The sequence below is a fragment of the Carassius carassius genome, chromosome 9 (assembly GCF_963082965.1).
Source record: "Carassius carassius chromosome 9, fCarCar2.1, whole genome shotgun sequence".
NCBI classification, from domain to species: domain Eukaryota; kingdom Metazoa; phylum Chordata; class Actinopteri; order Cypriniformes; family Cyprinidae; genus Carassius; species Carassius carassius.
In genome coordinates this window covers 7,392,993-7,420,595 of record NC_081763.1, presented here as the reverse complement: position 1 = coordinate 7,420,595, position 27,603 = coordinate 7,392,993, and the positions used below count along the sequence as shown (strand labels likewise).

General features: G+C 37.4%; 5 protein-coding genes across 7 annotated transcripts in view; 4 read left to right on the top strand and 1 right to left on the bottom strand.

Annotated features, from left to right (window-relative positions):
- Positions 1 to 141: 141 nt before the first annotated feature.
- On the top strand, positions 142 to 4,958 carry si:ch211-139g16.8 (immunoglobulin superfamily member 6). The gene is made up of 6 exons (XM_059557551.1): positions 142 to 322; positions 3,218 to 3,544; positions 3,634 to 3,731; positions 4,058 to 4,111; positions 4,441 to 4,548; positions 4,727 to 4,958. Exons 1-6 carry the CDS (start codon positions 274 to 276, stop codon positions 4,775 to 4,777), a joined length of 687 nt encoding a protein of 228 aa, XP_059413534.1. The 5' UTR covers positions 142 to 273; the 3' UTR covers positions 4,778 to 4,958.
- A 915-nt stretch (positions 4,959 to 5,873) lies between these two features.
- LOC132148507 (small ribosomal subunit protein uS5) lies at positions 5,874 to 8,215 on the top strand. Its single transcript, XM_059557196.1, has 8 exons — positions 5,874 to 5,929; positions 6,273 to 6,410; positions 6,626 to 6,715; positions 7,029 to 7,136; positions 7,418 to 7,591; positions 7,670 to 7,829; positions 7,921 to 8,012; positions 8,094 to 8,215. The coding sequence occupies exons 2-8, from the start codon at positions 6,276 to 6,278 to the stop codon at positions 8,172 to 8,174; spliced, it is 840 nt and encodes a 279-aa protein (XP_059413179.1). The 5' UTR covers positions 5,874 to 5,929; positions 6,273 to 6,275; the 3' UTR covers positions 8,175 to 8,215.
- Positions 8,216 to 12,584: 4,369 nt separating this feature from the next.
- On the top strand, positions 12,585 to 20,164 carry msrb1a (methionine sulfoxide reductase B1a). The gene is made up of 4 exons (XM_059557195.1): positions 12,585 to 12,765; positions 13,201 to 13,341; positions 19,360 to 19,476; positions 19,650 to 20,164. The coding sequence occupies exons 1-4, from the start codon at positions 12,711 to 12,713 to the stop codon at positions 19,667 to 19,669; spliced, it is 333 nt and encodes a 110-aa protein (XP_059413178.1). The 5' UTR covers positions 12,585 to 12,710; the 3' UTR covers positions 19,670 to 20,164.
- A 407-nt stretch (positions 20,165 to 20,571) lies between these two features.
- On the bottom strand, positions 20,572 to 21,476 carry LOC132148823 (acylpyruvase FAHD1, mitochondrial-like). Its single transcript, XM_059557550.1, has one exon. It carries the CDS (start codon positions 21,229 to 21,231, stop codon positions 20,572 to 20,574), a length of 660 nt encoding a protein of 219 aa, XP_059413533.1. The 5' UTR covers positions 21,232 to 21,476.
- LOC132148822 (hydroxyacylglutathione hydrolase, mitochondrial) overlaps positions 20,952 to 27,603 on the top strand; it is a 10,087-nt gene continuing 3,435 nt past the window's right edge. Inside the window, exons 1-4 of one of the 3 annotated variants that reach the window (XM_059557549.1) lie at positions 20,952 to 21,087; positions 23,200 to 23,363; positions 23,438 to 23,502; positions 25,091 to 25,208. In XM_059557549.1, coding sequence (XP_059413532.1) covers positions 23,259 to 23,363; positions 23,438 to 23,502; positions 25,091 to 25,208 — 288 coding nt within the window. In that variant the 5' untranslated portion in view covers positions 20,952 to 21,087; positions 23,200 to 23,258. Of the gene's footprint in view, positions 21,088 to 22,451; positions 22,541 to 23,199; positions 23,364 to 23,437; positions 23,503 to 25,090; positions 25,209 to 27,603 lie in introns of those variants that run through there. The other 2 variants (XM_059557548.1, XM_059557547.1) reach the window with 2 other exon arrangements.

The window sequence follows — 27,603 nt, the reverse complement described above, 5'->3', positions numbered from 1 at the left end:
AAGAGAAGAAAAAAAAGTAATTTTAAATTTCTGTATGATTGTGTATTGTGCTGTAGATAGATGGATAGATTGAGGGTGACAAACTGTGTCACACAAGGAAGACAGAACTGAGGGGACGGGGCTATGTCACTTCTCATTTTTACACATTTCTGGTTTTATTTCTCAGTTAGGCGTGAGACCTTTGCTCGGATGACTGTCTAGGAAACTGAAAAATCAATCACAGAGAGACATTAATGAAAGGAAAAGGAGCAACACAACAACCGTGACATCAACATGAACTTGGGTTTCTTCTTCACCATCACCTTTCTTATGTTTAGCACAGGTGAGCAGAAACTGAATCGTTATAGTCTAGAGGAAGAATTTTTAAAAGCTATTATTTTACTACTTATTTAAAAGTATACGTTGTGATATATATATATATATATATATATATACATATATAGTGTATAGGGGTGGAATGGTTCAACTTTTTCACGGTTTGGTTTGATTTACGGTTTTAGAGTCACGGTTTCGGTATGGTTTGGTATGTGCTATGTTTATGGAAAATATACTTTCATATTTTATAATATATTATTACGAATTTTATATCTAACTACAAGCAGCAGCACAAATAAATACAATAAAGTAAAGATACAAATAAAATAAACAGTGATTTTCAGGGTTTTTTTTAGGTACAGAAATTGAATAAAGTAATCGAATGTAAAACAGAATTACATATTGGACGGTATAAATTAAAGATTGTTCTTTATTAAAGTTACAAAAGTGTTTTGATCAAGAGCATTGAGTGATTTCTTTGTTGTTGCTGTTTGATTAATATAAAGACTGTCACTTTAAGAGAATGCGTTGATACAGCAGGCCTACGTTTAGCTGGCTATATATGATACTTACCAAGACGACGGGCATTTTTACAAAATTTTTGTGCGAATCTGTCCATTTAAACACAATACTTCAGAGAAAGTTTAATACTTGCACAAGTATATATATATATATATACAGTGTTGGGGCGTAACTAGTTACATGTAACGGCGTTACGTAATTTAATTACAAAATAAATGTAACAGTAATCAGTTACAGTTACTAAGAAAAAATGAGTAATTAAATTACAGTTACTTATGAAAATTGTAACGATTACAAAGAGGATTACATTTGAATATTTACACACATCCACATACAGCTTATTTCTTTCCCAAATTGCACTAAGACATATGGCCCATAATCTCCGAGACGCGGAAAACACATTCGTAGAATCCAGTCATAAAAATGGAATTCAGCCTATAATGACGCAATATGCCACATTTTGGACGAATAAATCAAAAGTAGGTCAGTACACTTGAATCAAAATCCGATATGGACTGATGTCTGTGAATATTAAGCCGCAAAAAGACTGAATCGGTTAGTCGTGACTGACAATGGTTGGGCTCGCGCGCTCTCTGCGCCTCCGCCGAACGGTTTGGATCAGACTCCGAGTAATCAATGCGAGAGAGAGAGACCGGAGTGAACTGTGTAAGCGCACAGCTGGAGAAGAGAAGCGACACTTCTGTTCAGGGTTTCAGGTGCAGGTCAGTTTCATCTGTAAATATGCTAATGTAGTTTTGTCTTTGTTTACTTAGTCAAGCAGCAGCAGCACATTGTTCGCAATCACTCAAAATACTGTATAAACGACGTCATTATTATCTTTTGTAATGTTACAGTAGTAAATTAGCAGACAAATCATCATATTTTATCATAGGTTTAGGGGGAGCTAGTGGATACAAAAACACAACCCTTAGGAAAATTAATGTAGCCTATGGTATGGCACTAACCGTGGTTTAACTATGGAATTTGTACTAATAATAAATACAAGTGGTAATTCATTTGCCAAAAAAACAAAATTGCACTTACAAAACATGGTAAAAGTCAAATAAAAATCTTCAGTATTAAAGTCATGAGAGAGATGGATGGATAATGGAAGTGAAGGTGCAGTTCAGGAGAGAACTCTTAATTACGTTGCAAGTCCCCCAACCTAAGGATTCAAATCTTTTTGATGTCAGGTATAAAAAAAAAATAGGGTTGTCCATGTTTCAGAATGGGTTGTGGGTGTATGTATTTTTTTCCCCAGTCCGCCCCTCATGGAAATTAATCTCTAGAATAGTCACTTCATGAGCATTTTTTACTTATTTTGAGCAACTATCATCATATCATATACAAAGAAACAGCAGTGTTTCAAAAAGACACCAATGTTTCAGGAGTTTAGTACACAAAATAGTACACATGCTTATTAGATAACCGTATTTGAGTTGATGTATATGCTTTTATTTTTTTATTAACTATTTTTCCCCAAACCATTGTTAGATGCAGTTAGATGCCTGTAGTTATGCAAAGATTTGGTTTCAAAAACAGTATCTATAAACTATTTCTTTTGATTTTAAATCTGCTTTGAACTTCAGATCAATCTCTAAGTAAAGTCTGATTGTGTGGTGGATGTGTTCAAATGTGATCATCTTAATTTAAGTGATGAAGGATGGTGAAAGTCTGACAGTATTGAGCACTACTGTAAGGTTAAACCTGCATGGTGTAAAATGGTTGAAGATGATTAACAGTTGCAAATTAACATTCATTATAAATTTATAAAAGTAATCAAAATGTACTCAAAAGTAATTAGTTACATTACTTTATTAAAGTAATTAAAAAAGTTACACTACTATTCCATTTTAAATAGGGTAACTTGTAATCTGTAACCTATTACATTTCCAAAGTAACCTTCCCAACACTGTATATATATATATATATATATATATATTGTAGGTTAAACAAATATTGTTGTAAAACGTTTTACAAGAAAATGCTCTTTATGGTCTTCAAATTAAAATCAATGTATTTTCGCCATTTCTTTGTAATTAGTTGAGAAATGACTAGCAATTTCTCAGTGAAAACTGCTTCAGAGTAAATCCCAAGCTACACCATTTTTCTGTGTAGTTATGTGACTTCTAATCAATGAAAATACATTCATATTAGATAGCTGTTTATTATTTTGCGCTGTTCATTTGTGAAATGGACATTACTTGGACACATTCACTCTTGATAAAAGCTCACTCTAGATTGTAATGTAGTCACATGCAATTTCTGTAAAGCAGCTTTGAAACGTGAAAAGCGCTATACAACTAAATTTGAATGGTACTGAAGTCTTAAAATATATAAATACAATTTTTTAAACGAAGTATATTCTTAACTTCTACAGTCAGCGGATGTAAGGTAGACGTCCAACAGTCGCCGGAGCTGATCAGAGAAAAGCAGGATCAGTCCGTGTCCATCCCATGCTCCGTCTCCGTGTCCAGCTGTCCAAAGAGCCAGCCTCACATCTCTTGGTATGTGTTCAGGAATGACTCTCACTACCAGCTCGATTTGAAAGCCCACTCGCTGAAGTACACACTGGAGCAACAGGGCCTGAAAATCAGCTCTCTGTCAGAACCAGACTCTGGGGTTTATCTCTGTGCAGCGGCTCTGCTGGATGTGGCTCACTATGGGGCGCAGGCAATCGGACGGGGAACCACTTTAAAAGTCTCAGGTAAGAGCTAGCAGAGGATTCAGCACAACCACAGACCGCTCTGCTCATAATTCACACCCATCATGATGTTCGTTGTGGTTTGTATCTAGAGACGAGCTTAAATGTCTCTCAAGCACTGTTGTTGACATTGCTTGTCCTGCTGACTGTGTACAGCCTCCTCGTCCTGGTCATCATCATCTGCATAAAGGTACAGATACAGTGCAGTACACACCTTTTCAAAGTAATGCCATGTTACACTTGTTACAGGAGAAAAGGTACAAAGCTGTCATTGGTGCAGTAGATACAAAAGCAAAGGAGCTAATGTGTACCTTTAAGGTACTAATATGCACCATTTAGAAGTAAATAAGGTACAAATATAATCTTTTGTAATTGTAATTTTGTAATTTTGTAACCTAATTCTATGTAACACAACTACTCTAATGCTTAAATCTCCAAAATGTTTACAAAATGTCACTACGTCCTCGAAATGCCTTTTAAAGAAAGTATAATTTAAGTTATTTTTTTTTTTAATAGATTGGAAAATTCGATTTAGTCTTTAAAAGAAGATGGAGTAAAAGTGAGAAAAAGGTATTGTTTGCCCTCAATACTGTTGTCTGGTTTGCTATGTTGCTGCATGAAATAGTAATATTGTGAAATATTATTACAACTTAAAATAAGTGTCTTCCATTTGAATACATTTTAAAAAATATAATTTATTCCTGTCTGTATTTTCAGCATCATTACTCCAGTCTTCATGATCCTTTAGAAAATATTTAGAAGATGGCATTTATCTGAATAGGTTTAAGGTTAAGGTTCTTTATTTGTCACATGTGATGCAATGTAGTTCAATGCCTTTATTGTCACTTTTGATCAAATAAATGTATCCTTGCTGAATAAACGTATGAATTTCTTCTCAGGAGAACTCAGCTAAGCAAGTGCTTTTCAGCGGAGTGATGCAAGAACTGGCCAAGAGGAACTTAGTTGGTGGCAAAATTCAGTCGCACTACAAAGTTTCACAAGACAAGGTTTTCAGACTATTCTTCTAAACCACACAAGCACATTTTTAGCAAATGCACAATAATGTCTAATAATTTCTATGTACCTGGCAGAGTTTTAAGCTATACATTTTCGTGACATTTTTACAATACCGTATGATAAAAAAGAGCTTGTTATTGCCTAACTTTTATTTCCAATCTTCTCTAGTCTACAGCTCTTCAGAATAGTGAAGATCTTTACCAAAATCTTGATGAGTGAAAGAAAACCACTGCCCTGATCCACACTTGTCCCTGCAAACCTGGAAGCTATAATTTGGGGAAATGACGTTTCTTTCAACATATTGGATTTTTGCACTCATTTAAAAAATCGTCATGTGAAAAATTAAACTTGAAATAAACTTGATGTTGTAATATGGTGGTTGGGTGACCCAAGATTGTGACATTTTGTCTGTCGTTGACCTTCCTCTTACAAGTGTTTTATAAATCACGTGAGCACTCTGTAACTGTAGGCTGATTGTTCAGTTAAAGGATCTTAACCCACACTGTTTAGGCATGTCTGTACATTCAATTACCTTTGTTTTTTAGAAATATTCAATTAGCTATCATAAACTATGCATCATTTGAAAGCTAAAAAACACTCAAAATTCGTCTTCTGGACTTGTTTTGAAATCAATGCACGAGAGAGGAAAGAATTCCTGGTCATTTAATGTAGTATTGATTGTATTAAAGATGCTGTGAATGAACTGGACATACTGTTGTTGTTATATTTGCACCATGACATAACAACACTTTTCATTCTAACATTAGAGGCAACTTAGTGTTTTTTAGCACAGAATGGTTTTTGTTTGCTTGGTAGGTGGTTTTTTTTTTTTTTTTTTGACCATTGACCAAGTTTTGTTTTCTTTTATGTGCTCTCTTTATCTGTATTTTACACCAGGCTATGTACACAACTAGCGCAACACCAACACTCAATTTCTTTGCTTAAAAATAATCCCTTTACCTAAATCTGACGAGATTTAAACAATCTAATTCCGAACACGTCATATTTGTTCCCTGATCGTTACAAAATACGATCAGATTTGCATAAATTGGTTTTTATTTTCAGTTATTAACAAACTACTCACAAACAAACATACATAAACCAATTCAGAACATTCATGTCGTCATCCTTTTCCCTTCTCTGTCATTTTTTAAATTTTATTATTTTAACACAACTATCTATTTTGTTATGTCATTATCGTTTATTTATTTATGAACCATCGGATAGATTTGCTAGAACAGACAGGTCTCTCGACTGTGCCGCTAGAGATCATCGAGATCACGGCTGTGTGACAAAATATCGCGATAGTTGTCCTGGAATAAACGCTCCGCGAGCTCTCGTGCGGCCTTCTTCTTCCTGAATACACATCACGTAAGTCTATCATGTCTTAGCAGTATCTATTAAAATCTCCGCAATCGCAAAATAAAAACGCGATATTTTTATAGAAAACATATTTCTACGGTTAAATAACAATGTGATCGTGAAATGAATTGGGTAGATAAGTTAATTTCGAGCGGTTTTAAATGGATGGTGTCAAAGATGAATACATGCCTAATGAATGCATCGCTCTACGGCTAACATGTCCAAGATGTGTAGTAACAAAAATAGATGTGTTTTAATCGGGCTCTTGAGCATGTTCCTTTTCTTTCTGGACGTGTCTGACTTTAAAATGAACCTGTTTATTAATTCGCGGAGATGTTTTGATGTTCTCTAGCAAATGGCGGACGACGCCGGTGGTCGAGGAGGTTTTCGCGGGGGCTTCGGCACTGGAGGCCGGGGTCGCGGTCGAGGGCGCGGCAGAGGCCGGGGAAGAGGCCGCGGGGCCCGGGGAGGCAAGTCTGAGGACAAGGAGGTAAAGCACCACCTAAATCGTGCTCAACTATGACTCTGTTATGATCTGGCGTTATATAATGTTTTATTTAAAGACTACATTTTCACATCCAGTGTGGGCTGATATATTGGCTCTTTCACTCTTCTAGGAACGTTAATGGTCAAAAACAATTGATGAGATGTATTGCTGTAGCTTCAGTTTCCATTTTCTAATAGACAATATTATATTTCATATAGTGGGTTCCTGTGACCAAACTTGGTCGCCTGGTGAAGGACATGAAGATCAAGACTCTGGAGGAGATCTACTTGTATTCTCTGCCCATCAAGGTATTAAAGCTAGCATGAAATGCATCCTCTTTATTTGAACGTATACTGAAATCTTGAAGTGAAGAATTTATCTGTGCATGCATTTCACTGAAAAAAAAATCTTATGTTAAATATACCTGGATCTTCAGGTGAAAATTTTAATTCAATGTACTGATGCATGGAACCAAGTACTTTCCTGCAGGTTTTGCCTTTTTTGAGGTTTCTTTAAGCTCTGTGTCTCTTGTCTACTTCAGTTCCATTGTCACTTAAGAGTTACAAAAAGTGGTGCAAATGATTTACCTATTATGAAACCTATGGTTTATCTCTCCTGTAGGAGTCTGAGATCATCGACTTCTTCCTGGGTTCAGCACTGAAAGACGAGGTCCTGAAGATCATGCCTGTCCAGAAACAGACCAGGGCCGGTCAGCGCACCAGGTTTAAGGTGAAAAACCTGCTTCCTGAGTGACGACAGTCTGAGTTAGATTAGATTCAACTTTATTGTCATTGCACATATAAGGTACAAGGCAACGAAATGCACTTAGCATCAAACCAGAGGTGCGATAAGCAGTAAGTACAGAATATACAAGGTCTACAGTTTGTACAATAACTATACAGATAAGTATTATGGACATAATTTACAGATTTTAAATACTATCAGCATGATATACAGATCCTTATCTGTTCTCTTTAAAGTTCCTAATCACTTGGTTCTTGTACTTTTAGGCCTTTGTTGCTATTGGGGACTACAATGGACATGTTGGTCTGGGAGTGAAGTGCTCCAAAGAGGTAGCGACTGCGATTCGTGGTGCCATCATCCTAGCCAAACTGTCCATCATTCCCGTCAGAAGAGGATACTGGGGGAACAAGATCGGAAAACCCCACACCGTGCCATGCAAAGTGAGTCTTCAAACATGGTTTGGCGCACAGTTTGACGCTCGTTTGGAAAGGTTAATATCTGAGCATGTGTCTGTTCAGGTGACCGGTCGCTGTGGTTCGGTCCTGGTGCGTCTCATTCCTGCTCCCCGTGGTACCGGCATCGTGTCCGCTCCCGTTCCCAAGAAACTGCTGATGATGGCCGGTATCGATGACTGCTACACCTCAGCCAGGGGCTGCACTGCCACTCTGGGCAACTTTGGTAAGGGGCTTGTATTTGAAAGCCAGTGTTTTGGGCTGCAGTCGTCCCATGTTTTAGTATTTCAGTTTTAAAACTTCTATTATCATTTCAGCCAAGGCCACCTTTGACGCGATCTCAAAGACCTACAGCTACCTGACCCCTGATCTCTGGAAGGAGACAGTGTTTACCAAGTCTCCTTACCAGGTAATGTGTATTTTCACAGCTTGCTCCTTTTCACAAATGCATCATTGCTTTCTTGAAACTAAAGTGTGTGTCCTGTTTCAGGAATTCACTGATCATCTGGCCAAGACTCACACCAGGGTCTCCGTTCAGAGGACTCAGGGAGCTCTTCAGGCAGCCTCCTAAATTTTGTACAACAAATTGAAAATAAAAGTCAAGAAAGAAAAGTCTGTGCTCTGTTGTTTTGACTTAAGTGTTTAAATGCTACGTGAAAGCAGATGGTTTGTGGATTTTTGATTTGCGTAACCAAAACGGTCCCAACAAAGTTGGCAAATTTCTCAGATTAAGAGATTTGCTATATTGTGACTATGGCTGAAGGGGTTATAAGCACACATATTGAGTGTTTATATAGGCGTTTATAACATTTTGCATCATAGCGGTTTAATTTAATTCACCTGTAATGCTGTACTATCCACTTTCTCAGTTGTGCTAGCATAACAAAGCCAGCAGACACATGAACTGAGCTAATATGGTTTTTAAAATGTTGGAAATGTACATGCGTAACCAAAAACACAACTGAAAAGTAATAACATGAAAGTGTGATATAAGACTACTAATAACTACTTTAAAACTGATGGGATTTTATAAAAAAAAAAAGCTAAGTCAGTTTCCAATTTACTTTTTTTATTCTTTTTGATACACCGATAAAAGAGATTGACATAGAAAAGGCAAAGGAGAGGTTTGTATGTTTATGCCTGCTGTTGCTCTGCCATCATCCTCTCCTTCAGTTTCATCAGACACTTCCGTGCACTGGCGTGCCCTAGATCCTCATTTAGAAGCTACTGGATCAACTTCACTATCTCCTGATCCACCTTAACTGCAGACAAAATAAAATAGTGATTGTGCACGCAGAACTTCATGCAATGCTTAATGAGTTAGTACTACAAGGGTTTTTGAAGCAGCACACTAGTCTCTCCTCAACTGCATCTCAGCCTCATAATAGCACACACAATCTCCTTCCTGGCACTGAGTCAGCTCGGGGACACGCCGAAACCTCTGATGGTAGAAGTAAGACTTCTTACTGCTCTGGATGCCTTCGACAATGTCTGGTGCATCAAAAAGCAGGGCAATCAAATTAGGATCATGAATTACAAGCCAAGTAGGTTTTAGATATCATTTGTTTTAGTCATTAAACAAGTATTTGACTGAAAAATGTCAGTCAGCCATCCAAGATGTAGATGAGTTTGTATTTTCATCAGAGCAGATTTGGAGAAATGTAGCATCACATCACTTGCTCAACAGTGGATACTCTGCAGTGAATGGGTGCCGTCAGAATTAGAGTCCAAAGAGCTGATAAAAACATCACAATAATCCACAAGTACTCCACACACTACTCCAGTCCTTTAATTAATGCCTTGTGAAGTGAAAAGCTGCGTTTGTAAGGAAAAAAAAAAAACGATTATTAAGATTTTTAACTTAAAATCGCATTAAAATAGGCCCTATGTCGATAATATTGCTTTCTTCAGTAAAAAAATAACTTGTTTTGTTCAAATCAGGAGAGACATATGCCCAAATCAAGCACTGATGTTTATAAGAAAACTGTGCAAAATAAATAAATGATGTGAAAGAACAATTGTGGACTTCTTGATGTTTCTTGAAACATCAAGAAATATGGACTCGCTAGAAATTATGTTTTAAAGTAAAAAAGCCTAGATGGATTTACACTTCATAAGATGGAGTCATATGGATCTCCATATGCAATGACATGTGGGGCCCAGATGGGTTAAGTACAGGTTCCAAGGTTACTGTGTGGGCATGGGCTTTGGCTGGGTGAAATCAGCGAGTCCCATGTAGGTTTTGTCATATGAGTCCCACATAGGAAGCCCATATGAGCTGATTACATGGGCCCCATAAGGGACAGGCATGGGCCAATTGGGCATGGGTTTGAACTGAGAACACATATATGGGTCCTGCATAGCATATTTATGGGCCAAGTGGGCATGGGTTTGATCTGGGAACACATATATGGGTCTTGAATGGCATATTTATGGGCAAAGTGGGCATGGGTTTGAACTGGGAATGCATATATGGGTCCTGCATGGCATATTTATGGGCAAAGTGGGCATGGGTTTGAACTGGGAACACATATATGGGTCCTGCATGGTGCATTTATGGGCAAAGTGGGCATGGGTTTGAACTGGGAATGCATATATGGGTCCTGCATGGCATATTTATGTGCCAAGTGGCCATGGGTTTGAACTGGGAACACTTATATGGGTCCTGCATGGTGCATTTATGGGCCAAGTGGCCATTGGTTTGAACTGGGAACACATATATGGGTCCTGCATGGTGCATTTATGCGCAAAGTGGGCATGGGTTTTGAATTGGGAACACATATATGGGTCCTGCATGGCATATTTATGAGCTGAGTGGGGATGGCCGGATGGGTTTGATCTGAGAACGCATATATGGGTCCTGCATGGCATATTTATGTGCTAAGTTGGGTTTGAACTGGGAACACATGGGTCCTGCATGGCAGAGGCGCAAAGTAACTATGTAGGCCTATTGAGTTATGTAATTACTTACTGTACAATTTTTAGTAACTTGTAGTAACTCTACATGTAGGCTAATAAAGCATGTTGAGATTGAGTAATAGTAACTCAATACATTTCAAGTCACGCTAATCACCAAAGAACAAACATTGCATACATTTTTTGCCAAAACAATCCATCAGTCATTTTTGTTAGTCATGCAGAAAATGAAAAATGTAACTTCCCAAAAATGTAAAAAACATCAAAATAGGTCAAAGTTTACACTGTGTTGAATTATGTTGATAAGTGGACTCTCAGAAAGGTTGCAGGCGTACCATAACGCTTCAAATAATAGCCCAGTCCCAGACGCCTGTCTCTTGGGGCAGAAACACATATTTAGACAACTAGGGATGCTCGATATTATCGGCCGATATTGGTTTTAAAATTCAATATCGGTAAATATCGGTATCGGTTTAAAGATCCTTACAGAGCCCACTTTAAGCCCATAGGGGCATTCACGGTTGAATCCTGGTGCAAGCCCACTTTAAACCCCTTTAGGCAGGTGGGGCCCAAATGGGTCTGTCATGAATTGCCCGGTTAAGATCCCAAATAACACCCTTATAGTTCCCTTTTAAAGCCCATCTGGGCATCTACGGCTGGGTCCTAGGTGCAAACCCACTTTAGACCCATTTGGGCAGGTGGGGCCCAAATTGGTCTAACATGAATTGCCCAATTAAGACCCGTGCAGTACCCTTACAGGTCCCACTTTAAGTACATCTGGGCTTCCACAGCTTGCCCCAATGTGGATCCCGGGTGCAAGCCCATAATGGGGCCCACATTTTCCGCCCATAAAGCCCTCATCTGGGCCCCACATGTCATTGCTGGCTGGGTCACTTGTGTGTAATTGTGATGTTTTTATCAGCTCTGTTTGGACTCTTATTCTGACGGCACCCATTCACTGCAGAACATCCATTGGTGAGCATTGGTAACCCTACATTTCCAGATCTGTACCAGGGAAAAACAAACTCATCTACATATTGGATGGCATGAGGGTGAGGAAATTTTCAGCAGATTTGTGGATGAACTATTTCTTGATTTCTGAAATTACAATAAATGATAATAAACTAAAATGCATTGCTATTACAAAAAAACAACCAACAGATGAAGGAAAAGTCACAAAACACATCATAGTTTAACGAATACTTCCAATACTCCTAACTCTTAAAAAATGATGCAACATAATGTAAGTTTTAATCGCTTGTGTTTGATATTAAACTACATGGACTCGAGACTCATAAGTAAGATGAGATACTGACTCTTAGGTTCAGGAACTGTAAAAGGTGTTAATATTTTAATAAATCACGTACCCTGACACTAGGGTTAAAACACAAATGCATATCCATAATAGGCAGAAACATGCGCGCAACATGGCGAGAGAGGTCACCGAGCAACGACTAACGGAGTGAACATGACGTTTACTTTATTTATATCAGTTTGATACAGTTAATCTGTATCAAACTTACTATTTTATCCTCACTTCGCTTGTAAATCGCCAGGCTGAAGGTGAAAGGTTACAGATGCAATTCTTTTTTCTACAAATAGACGTCGTCGTTGCACGCACGTGCGTTTTTTATGCCAAAAATTTAAAAATAAACTAAAAACCACACCAGATGCAAATACAAAATGTAAAATATGTTTAAAAAAGAGGTGAATAATAAACAGATGTTCAAGAATTTCAAGACTTTCCGTTAAATCTGCATTCCCTACACTGAACAATGCTCATATTCTTAAAAAAAAAAGTTCTTCATTTTCTTTATAAGGTTATGTAAATTATATGTTATTTCTATATCACAGACTGGACATGTATGTATGGTTTTATAACGTTTAATATGTTCAGTACTTTAGATCATTATTGTATGGTTGGTTCTTAAGGTTGAGAAACTGTTATGTTGCTATTATATCTGGGTTCATTTATGACACGACGTCTTATTATTTTTAATTACTTGTTTCACCCGCTTGTCCAGTAAAGTTTGTGGTACAGTGGCGACCGTGTGGTCACGTGGTGCTACATACACACACAGCGCGCGCGCGTCTCGCATAACTCAGATCCAGACTGAGTTTATAAAACACCCGTTGATTGATTCAGATAATTACAGTCGTTCGTCTGAACTTCATCACAGTCGCTGTAGTCATGTCTTTCTGTTCGTTCTCTCGAGGGGAGTTTTATAAAGATCATTTTGAGTCCGGTGAGTTGACTCCGATGAAGAGTATAACATGGCGACTTATGTAATAACATGTATTATGTAGCTACCTTGTGTAATTTGATTAGTAAAACTGCAAGGAAGTCTTGTTTAAAGTTTTCACACATGGTTCCAGTTTGCTAAGTGATAGGAAAGATATTTTCCAGCCGTTGTTAATACTTTTTGAAACGATGTTATTGCCAAAGCATCGTTCAAATGAAAGGTAATCGTTATCCGAGTTGCATTTCTTTATCTCTTTAATTCTCAGTGATCAGTTTAATCTTCTTCATCAACAGTTTTTACTCTAATTTGTCAAGAGAATGTAATTGATTTATAGTGACTTCTTGGCAAATTATCAACTGTTTAAAATAAGATCCATGCATATTTAATATTAGCAGTGGGATTCTGTTTGAGACTTATTACAGTGTGTTTATACTGCAGGCATGTATGTATGTGCCAAATGTGGACACGAGTTGTTCTCCAGCAGATCCAAATATGAGCATTCATCCCCCTGGCCAGCCTTCACAGAGACCATCCATGAAAACAGTGTGTCCAAACACGAGGAGAGAAGGGGCGCTTATATATGGGGTTAGAATTGTTGCATTATTCCAAATAAATAGATTATGATCCACAAATAAATGTAACGAGATTCACAAAAATATATCAAATTCACAAATGAATATAAAGAGTTTCACAAAAAAAATTAAAACTCACAAATAAATAAAATGAGATTTGCAAATAAAAAAAAATATATTTACAAATGTGTTTAATGTCACAAACACAACTCTACCTGGTATTTATTTGTGAACCGCTGTCTGTGCATTTGTAAATCACTGCACGCATTTGTGGATCGGTTCCTGTGCATTTGTGGATTTGAAACACTTCTAGCGTCGACGTGCAGATAAATCCACAAATAAGTGGACTCCACCCACCGTTTACTCAAGCCAATCAAATAACGGCCACATTGAGCTGACCAATCGTAGCACGTTATCGCTTCAACCAATCACGTTTTGGCTTAAATCCGGGGGAACTGCGGGAATAGACACCGAACTTGAGACCAACAACAGACAGTCAGGGCATTTCTCAATACCAAGTTCGCAGAGTCTGGACTTCCGTCCTTCCGAGTTTGGACATGCCAAGTTGGACTCAGAAGAACGAACTCTCGAGGACGGGAGGACGCGAGTCCAGTCATTCTACAAATGGAACGGCAGCGTACTTGATAGCTTCACTCAGCATGCATGTTTTACTTGAATTAACTTCTTTTTTATTTTCAATATATTAAATATATTAGTATTAAAAAACTAATATTTACCTACTCTGATTATTTTCACTTTATATTTATAATGAAATTGAATATAATATTAAACGACTGTCTCTTTTTTATTTTAAAAACTATTAAACAATATGTGGTTCAGGTAACATTAATACTGTGATTATATTTACGTCGTTCAAAATAAATAAAATATGTGGAAACAACTGCCTCTTTTCATTAAGAACAATCTAGCAATAAACCCACTCAGCTACAATTTAAATAATACGGTTGAAAAGTGTAAATCAATTGTAAATAAGTGTAAATCAAAATGGAACAGCTTAGGATTGCCATTGCAATTGCTATTTATCAAGATGCTGAAGAGGAGGCTGTCGAACGGAGGAGACGAATCCTTCAAAGAAAAGCCAGGATGCAGCGGAGGATGGCGAAGAGACGTGCCATATTAGCATGTCTCTCTAGCATTGTACGTTTTTCTAATTATTCTTTCTTCATAAACTGCCCATATACTTATGTGGACTTAGTTAGGTATATCCAAATGAAAAGTCATAATAAAAATTTATTATAATGTATCATATAGGCACCCTATCAACAGACTACAAAGTACTATCTCACAAAAAGTTATGTAAACTATTGCAGGGATGTAATGAGACAACATTAGATTTTTCAGTATACCAAATAAACTGACAAGTACAATAGGTTTGACAGTTGATAACATTTAAATTAACTAGCTTACACTTCACACACCTTTTATTTGTCTTTGTGGTGCTCAAATAAGTTTATAGTTTATCATCTTTATATAGCTAGGTGCACATCATATTACTGCATTAACACAAACAGGACAATTTAATATCTATAATAATCATATAGGCTACAACTTTTAGACTCTGGGATGAATGTTGTGCTAGAGCTTATCAATAAATGAATGAAACCGAAATAGAGTATAAAGAAATACTTCACGAAAAGAGCAAATGTTAGAGGGAGATTTAATTATGGCAGATTTTAGTAAATTTTAGACAAAATCCTTAAAACAACTGAGTATATAGCTTATATTAAATCCAAAAATATAATAAATACAATGCAACGACAGTACATATAGTAACAACTTTTTAAAAGCAATACATATAACAAATACATAATACAACAAAAGTAAAAACATTCTTAATATATTATCTATATATTTTAACAGGAACAAAGTCCCACTCGCAGGTATTCACAGATCAATGACCAGGTACCAATCCTGGTCAAGTTTTTTTCTGGAGAGGATTTAAAGCCAGCTTTCAGGCTCTCCAGGAACAGCATCAACATGCTGGTACAGATGCTGCCCCGTCAAAAAGCCCATGGATGGAGCCGTGAAATTGAAGTACTTGTTACGGTTTATTGGCTTGCCTGTTGAGCATCCTACAGGGTCACATCAGATGACTTCAGCATGCCACTTTCAACAGTTTGTAGGACTGTTCACAATGTTGTGGAGGAGATGATGACCATCCTCCACAAAATTATTCATTTTCCAAAAGCAGAGGAAATGGATGAGGTGGGGGGCCTTGCTGGCCATGAGGCATTCCGCTGTGCTGCTGGTGCCACATCAGGATTGTTCCTCCTGCAATGCCACAAAAAAGATGCTACATAAATAGAAAGATCTTCCCTTCCATCATTCTACAGGGCACCTGTGATGCTAAAGGCATATTTATAGATGTGTATATTGGCAATCCAGGCTCTGTACAGGATGCCCTTGTGCTGCGCAGATCACCAATGTACCAGCAGGCTTTGTATTCACCAGCTGGATACTATCTTTTGGGAGATGGGGGATACCCTTGCTTGCAGCATCCTATTGCAATCATGACCCCATACCGCCAGCCTGTCGCAAGTAAGAACACTTTTTTATGTCAGACAGACAGACACACACACACGATAAACCAAATTTTTACTGTTATGAATTTGCAATACACTACACATTTTCTACACGATTTTTGATTAACAGGCCAAGTTGAAGCCCGATACAACAGGCATTATGCACAAGCACGGAACATCATCGAGCGCACTTTTGGGATGTTAAAAACTCACTGGCGTGCAATTTTCTTGCGGGCCCTAGAGATCAGGCCACTGTTCGCCCCAAAGGTGATTGGTGCCTGTTGTATCCTCCACAACATCTGTGTGATGGGAGGTGATCTCTTGGAGGAGGAGGAGGAAAGCCAAGGACAAGAAGACAGCGAGGATGGTGAGAATGCAGCAGTGGGTGAGAGGGACCTATCAGGGAACCATCTCCGAGGACGTCTGGCTGCTCAGCTTTCTTCTCCCGTGGAACTGCCTGGGTGTCTAACTGAACAGTACTACATCTAGACAGTAAACCTTTCCAGATGTTGTCATGTTCATTAAAAGAGCAACATAAACAGTTGAAATAGCTATGACATTAATTAGAAAGATAGGTATGAATAAATGTGCAAGTAGATGGGTATAGATACATTTATACGTTTTCTTAATGTTGGTATGTTCTTCTTGAGATTTAACTGCATGATTGTAAATAATTGTATACCACTATAGACATTGGATATTACATTATTTTATATTATTTGTGTTTTTGTTGTAAATATAAAGAATACACTGTTGCTATAACAATGATTTGCCAGGGTTGAAATTGAAACATTCATTTTTATTTTTTTTTATTCAAATAATCTATATAAAATCATTTATCATTAAATACAACATTAATTTAGAATTTATTAAGTTTTTCTAAAAGAGAAATATGTCTCTGCTCTGGCTGTTGCTGCCCTCTCTCTCTCCTCTTCTCTCGCCAATGCTTCTCTCTCCCTCTCCTCTTCCCTCTCTGCCTGTTCTTTTAGAAACTAAAGAAGAGCCTGGCTGTCCCGTCGCCTCTTTCTTGACTGCTGGCTACTCCTGGCTTCCACAGAAGGGGCTGAACCTGGTGTGCTGACTGAGCCACCTGTAGTGGCAGTGGGTTTGATGCAACAACTCGAGTGCTGCCCCTGGAGTGCAGCATCCATTGCAGTGTACCACTGCCAGGTGGCAGCAGTCACACTACCGGCCTCTACCCCTTTTCCTGTGGGTGGGTCCCTAAGCTCCTGAAATAAAGCAAAATGCTGTCATGTTCTCACCTCACGTTGTTCCACACTTTTAGACATTTTTTATTTTTGCTCTACACAGAGGAAGATATTCTTAAGAATTTTTGTAACCTAACAGTTTGAGGCACCAAAAAATTACACATGTCAGTGGTGCCCCAGAACTCTTAGGTTACAAATATTCTTCCTTTGTGTAAAGCAAAAAAAAAAAAAAAAAGAATAAATAAATAAATAGTGTATACAGGTGTGAAACAACTTAAAATTGTAGGTGAATGGCAGAATGTTCATTTTGGGGTGAACTATTCTTTTTACAGTCTCAGAGTAAACAATGTAAACGGAGTAAACTACATTTTACAAAATAAAATGTAAGGGCCAATGCATCTATGTTAGGTTTCAAATATGACCGGAAAGTCTTTACACACATCTTGGTAAGCCTCTTTCAGTAACAGAAAGTAGAGAAACAGGCAGATTACCTTGTATTTATCTTTTAGGTTATTCAATTTTTTCTTTGCCTGTTTGGCAGTTATGGCCAAACCAGAAGTGGAACAAAATGCCTATAGGCAAAACAAACCCATAAAGATTTACATGATTCCACTTCAATAACGTATTCATTCTTATGGATGAAGACTGTCCAAATCTAGCTCCAAACCTTCAGACATGCAGGGAATTATACAAGCACTCAAAATGAATACTCACTCCCATCAACTTTTGGAGGAATTGCGCCTCCCGGTGAAAAGCCTTTCGTTGGCCGCCCGCCACTCTATCAAGGCCCGAGTTTCCTCAGCAGTCCCTTGATAAAAAATAATGCTTAATTTAAGTTGATGAAAAATAATACAATTATAAAAGAATTTGTAAAAAAAATGTAAATAAAGACAAGCAAACTATTTGGTTAAAATGACAAGAGCACTCTAAAATAAGGTTTGCATTTGATATAAGTATCGTTAGGCAAACGTTAGTTAGGAAACTTTTCCCTCAGGCAAAACAATTGCCCATTAGATATACCCAAAGCAAAATATATCAAATGTTTATCCACTACAGAATCAACACAGGCAGCCCCATATTTTACAAAATGTTACAGGGCCTAGCTACTTTTTAGGAGGACTTGCCGAGGGTTAGGCTACTTTTCAACTCGTAACGAAATCGTCTGAGCAAATTTTCAAATAGTTCCTTAAAATTCGACGGTAGCTTTGAAGTTTAAACAACATTCTGGCATCAAAGCTCTTAGAACTACGTTACATTTTGTGATAAAACAACAATAGTATTTCGAAATGTATAACTTACAGTTGTGAGTTTTCTCCTCCGCCATTGATGCTAACCTGGTTCGAGCTGAATTCTGGGTTATGGCCCGTATCAAGTCCGCACAAGTCACCTCTCCATGCATCCTCGGTAAAAGGAGCGGAGCAAGAACACATCCGGGGATTTGAACTGGACTTGGCTAGATGTGAACTTTGAAAAGGGAAACAGTACTTGGGCAGCGACTGATGACATTTCACAAGTCCACAAGTAACGTTACAGACAAGTACGCACAACATGGCCGATCAGGCAAGACGCCCCCCCGGATTTAAGCCAAAACGTGATTGGTTGAAGCGATAACGTGCTACGATTGGTCAGCTCAATGTGGCCGTTATTTGATTGGCTTGAGTAAACGGTGGGTGGAGTCCACTTATTTGTGGATTTATCTGCACGTCGACGCTAGAAGTGTTTCAAATCCACAAATGCACAGGAACCGATCCACAAATGCGTGCAGTGATTTACAAATGCACAGACAGCGGTTCACAAATAAATACCAGGTAGAGTTGTGTTTGTGACATTAAACACATTTGTAAATATATTTTTTTTTATTTGCAAATCTCATTTTATTTATTTGTGAGTTTTATATTTTTTTGTGAAACTCTGTACATTTATTTGTGAATTTGATATATTTTTGTGAATCTTGTTACATTTATTTGTGGATCATAATCTATTTATTTGGAATAAAGCAACAATTCTAACCCCATACTTATAAGGTGAAACCTGTTTGAGAATTTGCTTAAAGTGCTTAAAGGAATAGTTCATCCCAAAATGGAAAATTGCCAGTTATTTACTCACCCTCATGTCATCCAAGATGTAGATGAGTTTGTTTCTTCATCAGAACTTGGTGAAATTTAGCGTTTAGCAACAGTTTGGACTTTCATTCTGACGGCACCCATTCACTGCAGAGGATCAGTGGGTGAGCAAATGGAGATTGTGAACAATGAGTTCTGTATCATCTTATACAGGTCAAGTGTGGTAAATGTGGAAATGGTCTCGGCCATGAGTTTGTGAATGACGGACCCAAACACGGCCTCTCGCGCTTCTGAATATTCAGCAGCTCTATGAAGTTCATTCCTAAAGGTATACACAACAATTTTCAAATACAATTGATACAATTCAATATTATCTGAATAGCGACACTAATGGCTATGATGCTATATTTCATAAAGCAAGTGATTTCTACTTCTATCTATGTACAGTATGTCTTTTAATGCATTTGACATGTTGCACAACCCTCTTGTTTTCTTTCCCAGTCAAGAATGAACAGCAGTAGAGCCAGATGTTGGATGGATGAGCACGTGAGGATGTTTGGAGAAGATCTGATGTGTTTCCCGTGTGGATGGTGTATGAAAGGCTCTGATGAAAAGTTCACAGAGGAAAATTCAGAGCGATGATGTGTAAACAGCCTCATGGGAAACATGAAGAAGCTTCCTCCCAATAACTGCTACTACCAATCAATATAGTGTACGCACAACTATGCAGTTCTCATAAAATATGTACAATGTACACTACTGTTCAAAAGTCTGTTCATTACTCTTCTGCATGCAAACAGCTGGATTTTTCTGCTGTTACATATTAATGGAAACCCAAGAGTGTAAAGTTCAAACTCTTAAAGCTACCATGAACATCTTTTAAATGGGATTAATGAATACATTGTGTGAATGAATATGTAATGCAGAAGGTTGTTACTTTAAAACTATAAAGTACATTCATGCTCTATGTAGAGCTCAGTAAAAGCAACCTATGCCACGATTGCATTAAACTATATGCACAGTGTCATTAGTCAGGCGTCAAGTGCAAACACATGCAGATTTTTCTGCATAACGTGAGGCTGATTCGCTGTTTCCTGTTGCTTCTTGTAACTGGAATACCATTATGTCAATAATCTAGTCAATCTGTCACCATCTGAGAGGTGTAAAGACAAAGCTGCTCTGATTAAAGTGCTTTTATACATGATAAAAAAGTTAATTTTACACATTTTAACTTCCATGAAAGCAATTCAACCTCAGATCATTTAGCATAAATAAAATGTATTCAAAATATGATGTAGTCAGATGCACATTTTTATTTAGAAAAGATAAAACATTATACAATGTTCCCCAGATTCTAAAATCTAAACTTGTACTTGCATTAGCAACAATCACAATAGTTGTGCTTTGCAGCAAACTGTCTAGTTCAACTTTTCCGATCAACTTTAAACATCATGGTCACAATGCCGTCAATCCCAGCTTGAAGTACATCTTGTTCCTGGACACTTGACACTCCTTTGGGGGTCCCAGTGAGAATGAGATCCCCTTCCTCCAAAGAGATGATCTGGCTGATGTAGTTGATGAGATACGGGATGGAAAAGATCATCTGGGATGTGCTTCCATTCTGTTTCACAGTATCGTTCACTTTCAACCACAGGTTGATGTTCCCTGGGTCTGGGATCTTCTCCTTGGGGATAAAGTCACTGATGGGACATGAGGTGTTGAAAGCTTTGGCCAGGGTCCATGGAAGACCTTTGGACTTGCATTGGTCCTGAATGTCCCGAGCTGTCATGTCAAGGCATAACACATATCCAGCCACATGCTCCATGGCTGACGATTGAGGAATATCGGTTCCCCCTTTACCAATCAGCACCCCCAGCTCGACTTCATGGTGGAGTATGCTGGTGTAGAAGGGAAGCAGGATCGGAGACCCTTCCGTGACGTAAGCAGACGGGGGCTTCAGGAACAGCACGGGTTCGCTGGGAACTGCGTTTTTGAGCTCGATGGCGTGATCTGCATAGTTTCTCCCGACGCATATAATTTTCCTTCCCCATTCCCAAAAGCGGGCAATATTCCTTGCGCTCATGTCGGAGTTCAACACCAGACAGCGAGACCTGCAGCCGGAAATAAAATGACCTTTGGTCGCTCGACAGCAACGAAGGGTCAGACCCGTTAGTACATTGCGAATTATGTAACTCTAGTTACATAGTGCGAACACATCGAACAAGAAACTGATACGATTGTGTGGAATTAAGTCCAAAAGATTAATTCAGAAGCCGTTCACCACAGCTACTGCTCGACAACGATGTTAAGATTCCTACTACGGAGAAGGCTTAGCTTATGAATATTAATTACTTCGCGCAACGTTCTTTTGAATATTAATTACGTTTTGCTGACGCGACTAGTTGGCCCTCATTAATGACAAAAGCTCTATTTTTAAATCATCAGTACCATCCTGTTAAAAACATTTACTGCGTCGAAATTAAAATTAAGTATAGATGTAAACTGGAGGGTACTTTATGTTCCTCACATCCAAAACATGCATCTTTTTTGGCATTGTGTTCGTACAAGAAAACTTTGGCAAGACTTTTGCCAGTTCACTGTAAACGTAATTCTTTATTACTTTGATCTTTACCTCCTGTAACAAAAAGGCAGCTAAAACTTTGAATGTATGCTCACTTGTTTGGTGTTTTTGTATATTTTTTTTTACGTTTTGTTGGAAAGAATGTTATGTTTATCGTTATGTGTTCTGTTTAATAGTTTTCATTTATTTATTTATTTATTAATTTTTTTTTGTTGTTGTCAAATTTATATTATTATTTTCTCTCTCTCTCTCTCTCTCTCTCTCTCTCTCATGCAATTGAATCGCTATTTATAGTTTGGTAATCCTTGAACCACTGGCAATGAGACATTAATATCATATATGTGAGTTATGAATATTAATAATAATTTTAAAATGAATTTCCTTAATAAGTAGCCTATCTGTGATAGATTTGACATCCGTCATAAAATATGTGTAAATATTTTCTTTTAAGTTTTTTTTTGTCATTGTTTCACCGTTTACTGTAGTTAGCTTGTACCTTATTGTATTGATGATAAAAAAATAAAATAATAATAATAATTAAAAAATAGAAAAAACAGCCACGCTTTCGTCATAGTAGAATTCGTCATTGACGTCAAGTACAGTGCGGATTACAACAGCGCGCGCGACACTCCTCCGTTTTGGATTGGTTAAACGAGGGGTCAGAGTTCAAAAGTGGGCTGATTTGCACTCTAACCCAGACTCTCTGCTTCCTCCCTGATCTGAGACAGCTGAAGTCCTGGTATGTGGCTCCGGTCGCTGGCGGTGAGTGCCTGCGCTCTCGGTGTTCTCGGAGCGTTCTCGCGCAAACTCGGTATGTTTACACGAGCATCTCCTCTCGCGCATAGCCAGATCTCTCAGAAGGGCTTATTTATGGACATGTAACCACATGTCAGCGCTCTCACAGAACCTTTTGATTCAGTGTTTTGACTGTTTTGATTTAGTATAAGAGTTGCGTCATCCTACTGTAGCTGTTGACATACGTCAGAGGACATAATGTTGCGTTGACGATTACACTGATCGTGTGATAAATTCAGTGCTACTTTTTACACGTCTTGTCTTTCGTAAACACTGTATGCTTTCTGCTTGTTCTGCATCTCATATTTATTAACGGCAGTATAGATCTCTTTACCAAAATATAACGTTTATAGTTTCCACCGAATTACTACATGTACTACAGTTATTGTAATTATCATTTGGCATTGCCATTTTGTTTAATTGCGTTTATCACGGGTCATACCAGGCCAAAATAGTAAAACTGGTGAACATGGATAATGAGCTGAAGCAGTTGCCCAAATATTGACTTAACCAACTTATGACCATAAATAACCAGCTAGAAAAACATACAAAATTTGTTGCATAGTAACAAAAAAAAACAAAAACTGTTGTGACTGACCATGGTATGTTTTTCATGCAGTCTAAAATGATGTAAATCTATTACACTAATAGGGATGGTGAATGTGTGTTTTGTAGTTCCCACAGTCTTGTTTGACTCGGCTCGGAGGAGATCATCTCTGGTGGCACAGACAGACATGAAGGTAGAACTGCTGCCGGCTCTCACCGACAACTACATGTACCTCCTCATCGATGAAGACACCAAGGAAGCAGCCATCGTCGATCCAGTAGAGCCTCAGAAAGTAACAACACTTCACTGTGCGCCTCACACATTACAGACTGTATACCATGGATTCATAATTGTCATCTGTCTCAGGTTGTAGATGCGGTCAAAAAGCATGCCGTGAATCTCAAAACCGTCCTGACAACTCACCATCACTGGTGAGTCAGACATGGAATATGAGTGTGTGTGTGTGTGTGTGTGTGTGTGTGAGTGTGTGCATGTTTTTGTGACATATCAGGACACATCTCTGTATAATTACATGGGTATGACACAGGTATTACAAGGAGAGGGTGACTTATGAGGACATAACCCATGTCCCCATTTTTCAAAACGCTTATAAATCATACAGAATGAGTTTTTTTGAGAAAGTAAAAATGCACAAAGTTTCCTGTGAGGGTTAGGGTTAGGTGTAGGGGTTGGTATAGGGCCATAGAATATACAGTTTGTACAGTATAAAAACATTACGCCTATGGGATGAACCCACTTTTCACCAAAACAAACATGAGTGTGTGTGTGTGTTAGGCCCTGTCCACACGGACACGGGTATTTTTATAACCGTGACTTTTTTTACGCGGTTCGGCCTTTCGTCCACACGAAAACGCAGTTTCAGGGCACCGAAACCGAACATTTTTGAAAACTACGGCCAGGGTGAGCATTTTCAGAAACGCCGGTTGCAGTGTTGTCGTGTAGACAGTATAACCGGGGTTTTTGCCTTGCGACGTCAGAGTGTGCGCCGTTATCCGCTGTGTTTGACGTCAGATTGTGCTCTGCTGACTGCTTCTGATTGGCCAAGGTGCTGGTGTGGCATGCTCTTGACAGCGCTTGATAGCATGTTTTGGCGTTTTCATGTGGACGGGATTTTTTTTTTAAACGCAGGAGGAAAAACTCCGGTTATAAAAATACCCGTGTCCGTGTGGACTAGGCCTTAGTGTTAATTTCGTCAGACGAGACGAAATATGTTCGTCAACGACCTTTTTTTTCATGACTAAAACGAGACGATGACAAGACTGCAACACTGTCCAATGTGTGTTATAGTTAGCAGCGGTCTGTTATCAAGAAATAAAATATTGTGTGCGTAGAAAAATTCGTCCGCACATGCCGCTCAAAAAAAAAAAAGAAAATCCTGAGCGCAAGTCCACCGTCTAGGCAAGCTTTTTGTGTCAAATCATATTTCCTGTCGCTGCGCAGGCTCTTTGTCTTATGTCCCGATGACCGGTCCGTTGCATTACGATTAGCAGTATCAATAAAGTAAAACATGTGATGTGCAGTCAAGCTCGAGTCCTAAATCAGAAATTGTAAACCAGACACGTTTAACATTCGCATTCAACAAAAATCATTCAACAAGTGTATTTTGTCAGGTAATTATGACATTTAACCAATGTTTGAGATATGTGAAACACTTTTTTTACTGAAATGTTTATCAGTAATAATCTCAGTAATAATGTGTTATTTAAAAAAAAGACACATTTTTTTTACTAAAACTACACTAAAATATATTGAGTTCTTTTTTGACTAAAACTAGACTAAAATTAAAAGACTTTTAGTCAACTAAAACTTGACTAACAAAAAAAGATATGTGAATGACTAAATATGACTAAAACTAACAAGGACATTTGGCACAAGGCTAAGACTAAGACTAAATTAAAAATAGGTGACGAAATTAACACTAGTGTGTGTGTGGCCTATATGCTCTGATATGACAACATTTGAGTGGTTAAGAAAGATTTGATGTTTAATAACTTGCAGGGATCATGCAGGAGGTAATGAGAAGCTGGTAAAGCTCATGCCAGGACTGACAGTTTATGGAGGAGATGACCGAGTGGGAGCTTTAACTCAGAAAGTCACGCACTACAACACTTTCAAAGTAAGTCTGATTTACACAATACAGAGCTGCTTGTGAACCCTTCTGAATCTTCTGTATTTCTGTATATATATATATATATATATATATATATATATTAGGGCTGGACAATAATTCAATATCGATATGTATACATTACCAGTATTTCTTATACATTGATTTATTTGTGGCGTTTGACTTTGTTGAATAAACATGAGCACTGCACGTATCAAAATTAAAACAAGTCGCGGGTGTTTTATATGAATGTATCTCTGAAGGGAAAAGACTGTCTTTAGAAAAGTTTAGATGGCATTTGCATTTTATCTGATAAAGAAGCGTTTATAAGCGGAGCTGCTTTGTTTACAGCGCTACTGTTCTGCCGCTCTCTCAGCGCCTCCTGCTGGCAGAAAATCACTTTGCGTTTAAGTCCAGCAAAAAATAGTATTTCTCTGCAACAACTCGGAGCACTTTTCATACTCTTTATACTGGCTAAAACACATTTGTTTCAATCTATAAAAATAATCATCTTACACTACCAGTCAAAAGTTTTTTTACGTTTTTAAAATGTTTTTTAAATTATTATTATTATTATTATTTAATAATGTTTTTCTTTTAAATAATTATTCAAAGCTGATTTTTCAGCAACTTTACTCAAGTCTTCAGTGTCACATGATCCAGAAATCATTTTAATATAGCGATTTGCAGTTATCAATATTTAAAACAGTTGAGTAATTTTTTATCCAGGATTCTTTGATGAATAGAAAGATCCAAAGATCAGCATTTATCTGAAACATAAAGCTTTTGTAACATTATACACTACTCCATTCAATTCACAAGCTTTGAGTCAGTATGATTTCTTTCTCTTTTTTTTTTTTTTTTGGAAAGAAATTATAAAAATGTTTATTTAGCAAGGACGCTTTAAATCGATCCAAAGTGATGATAAAGATTTATGTTACAATTTCTATTTCAGATAAATGCTGTCCTTCTGAACTTTCTATTCATCAAAGAAACCTGAAAAAATTATACTCCGCTGTTTTCAACATAATGATAAATTATGTTTGAGCAGAATATAAATATACATTTCTGAAGGATCATGTGACTGCAGTAATGATGCTACATTTTTAGACTTGAAATCACAGGAAAAAATTACATTTTAAAATATGTCCAAATATAAAAAAGATATATTTTTAAATAGTGTATGTATTTCAAAATGTTACTGTTCTTGCTGTATTTTGGATCAAATAAATGCAGGCTTGGTGAGCAGAAGAGAATGTTTTAAAAAACAATCTTACTGTTCAGAAACTTTTGACTGGTAGTGTATGTTAGCCTATAGTTTGAAGTTAAAGAGATTATAATAATTAGGTGTGTCTGAGACGATTATTTGATAGTGATTGCACATTTCTTGTTTGTATGAAGGTTAAATAAAAAAATGCGTTTTTATTTTTTTCTAAAATATTAAATGGTTTTAAATGAGGTGTCATAGACTTGTCAAATTCATTTTTCATAAGTTTGTATGCACAGACATCTCTTGTGGCCGTTCTTGCCAGTTTTTACAAGCCTCTTTTAATAGTGTTCATATCGATATCGGAATTTACCGAAATTAAGAAATATTTTGTGATATAAATTTTGTCCATATTGTCCAGCCCTTATATGTATATATATAATATATACTTTGTCAATTATTTATTCAGGAAAATGACTTTTTCTGATATTACAGATCTGTAATATTGGATCATTTTCCTGAATAAATAAATACATGACAAAGAAAATATTTATGTCTCATTTGTTTGACTGGATTCTCGTTGTCAGCTTTCAGGACTTGATGATGTTTCGGGTCAAACTTCTGCAGAAATGTAGAAAATTCTGAAGGGTTCACAACGTTTCAAGCACCACTTTATATTTTTGTGATTAAACTGATCAAAAGTGACAGTAAAGACATTTATAATGTTATGCAATACTTCCATCTCAAACTGTTTTTAAACTTTCTATTCATCAAAGAATCTTGAACAAAATTATAATGGTTTCCAAAAGAAATATGAAGATGCATATTAATATGATTTTCTGAAGGATCACGTGACACTGAAGACTGGAGTAATGATGCTGAAAATACAGCTGTATCATCACCAGAATAAATTACAATTGAAATATATCACAATAGAAATCAGTCATTTTCAATTTTAATAATGTTTCACAATATTTTTGTTATCGCTGTGTTTTTTGATCAAATAAATATATCTTATAAATAAGAGACCTCTTTATGAAACCTTCCCGAGCCCAAACTCCTGGATGGTATTGTGTAATCACATGTGTGCATACACTGGATTTGAGTGCAGCTCAGCCAATCAGATTCATTCGTTACAAACTGCTGGACACATTTAAGATGGTAGGATTTGTCAATGTTATTCATATTTCTTTTATT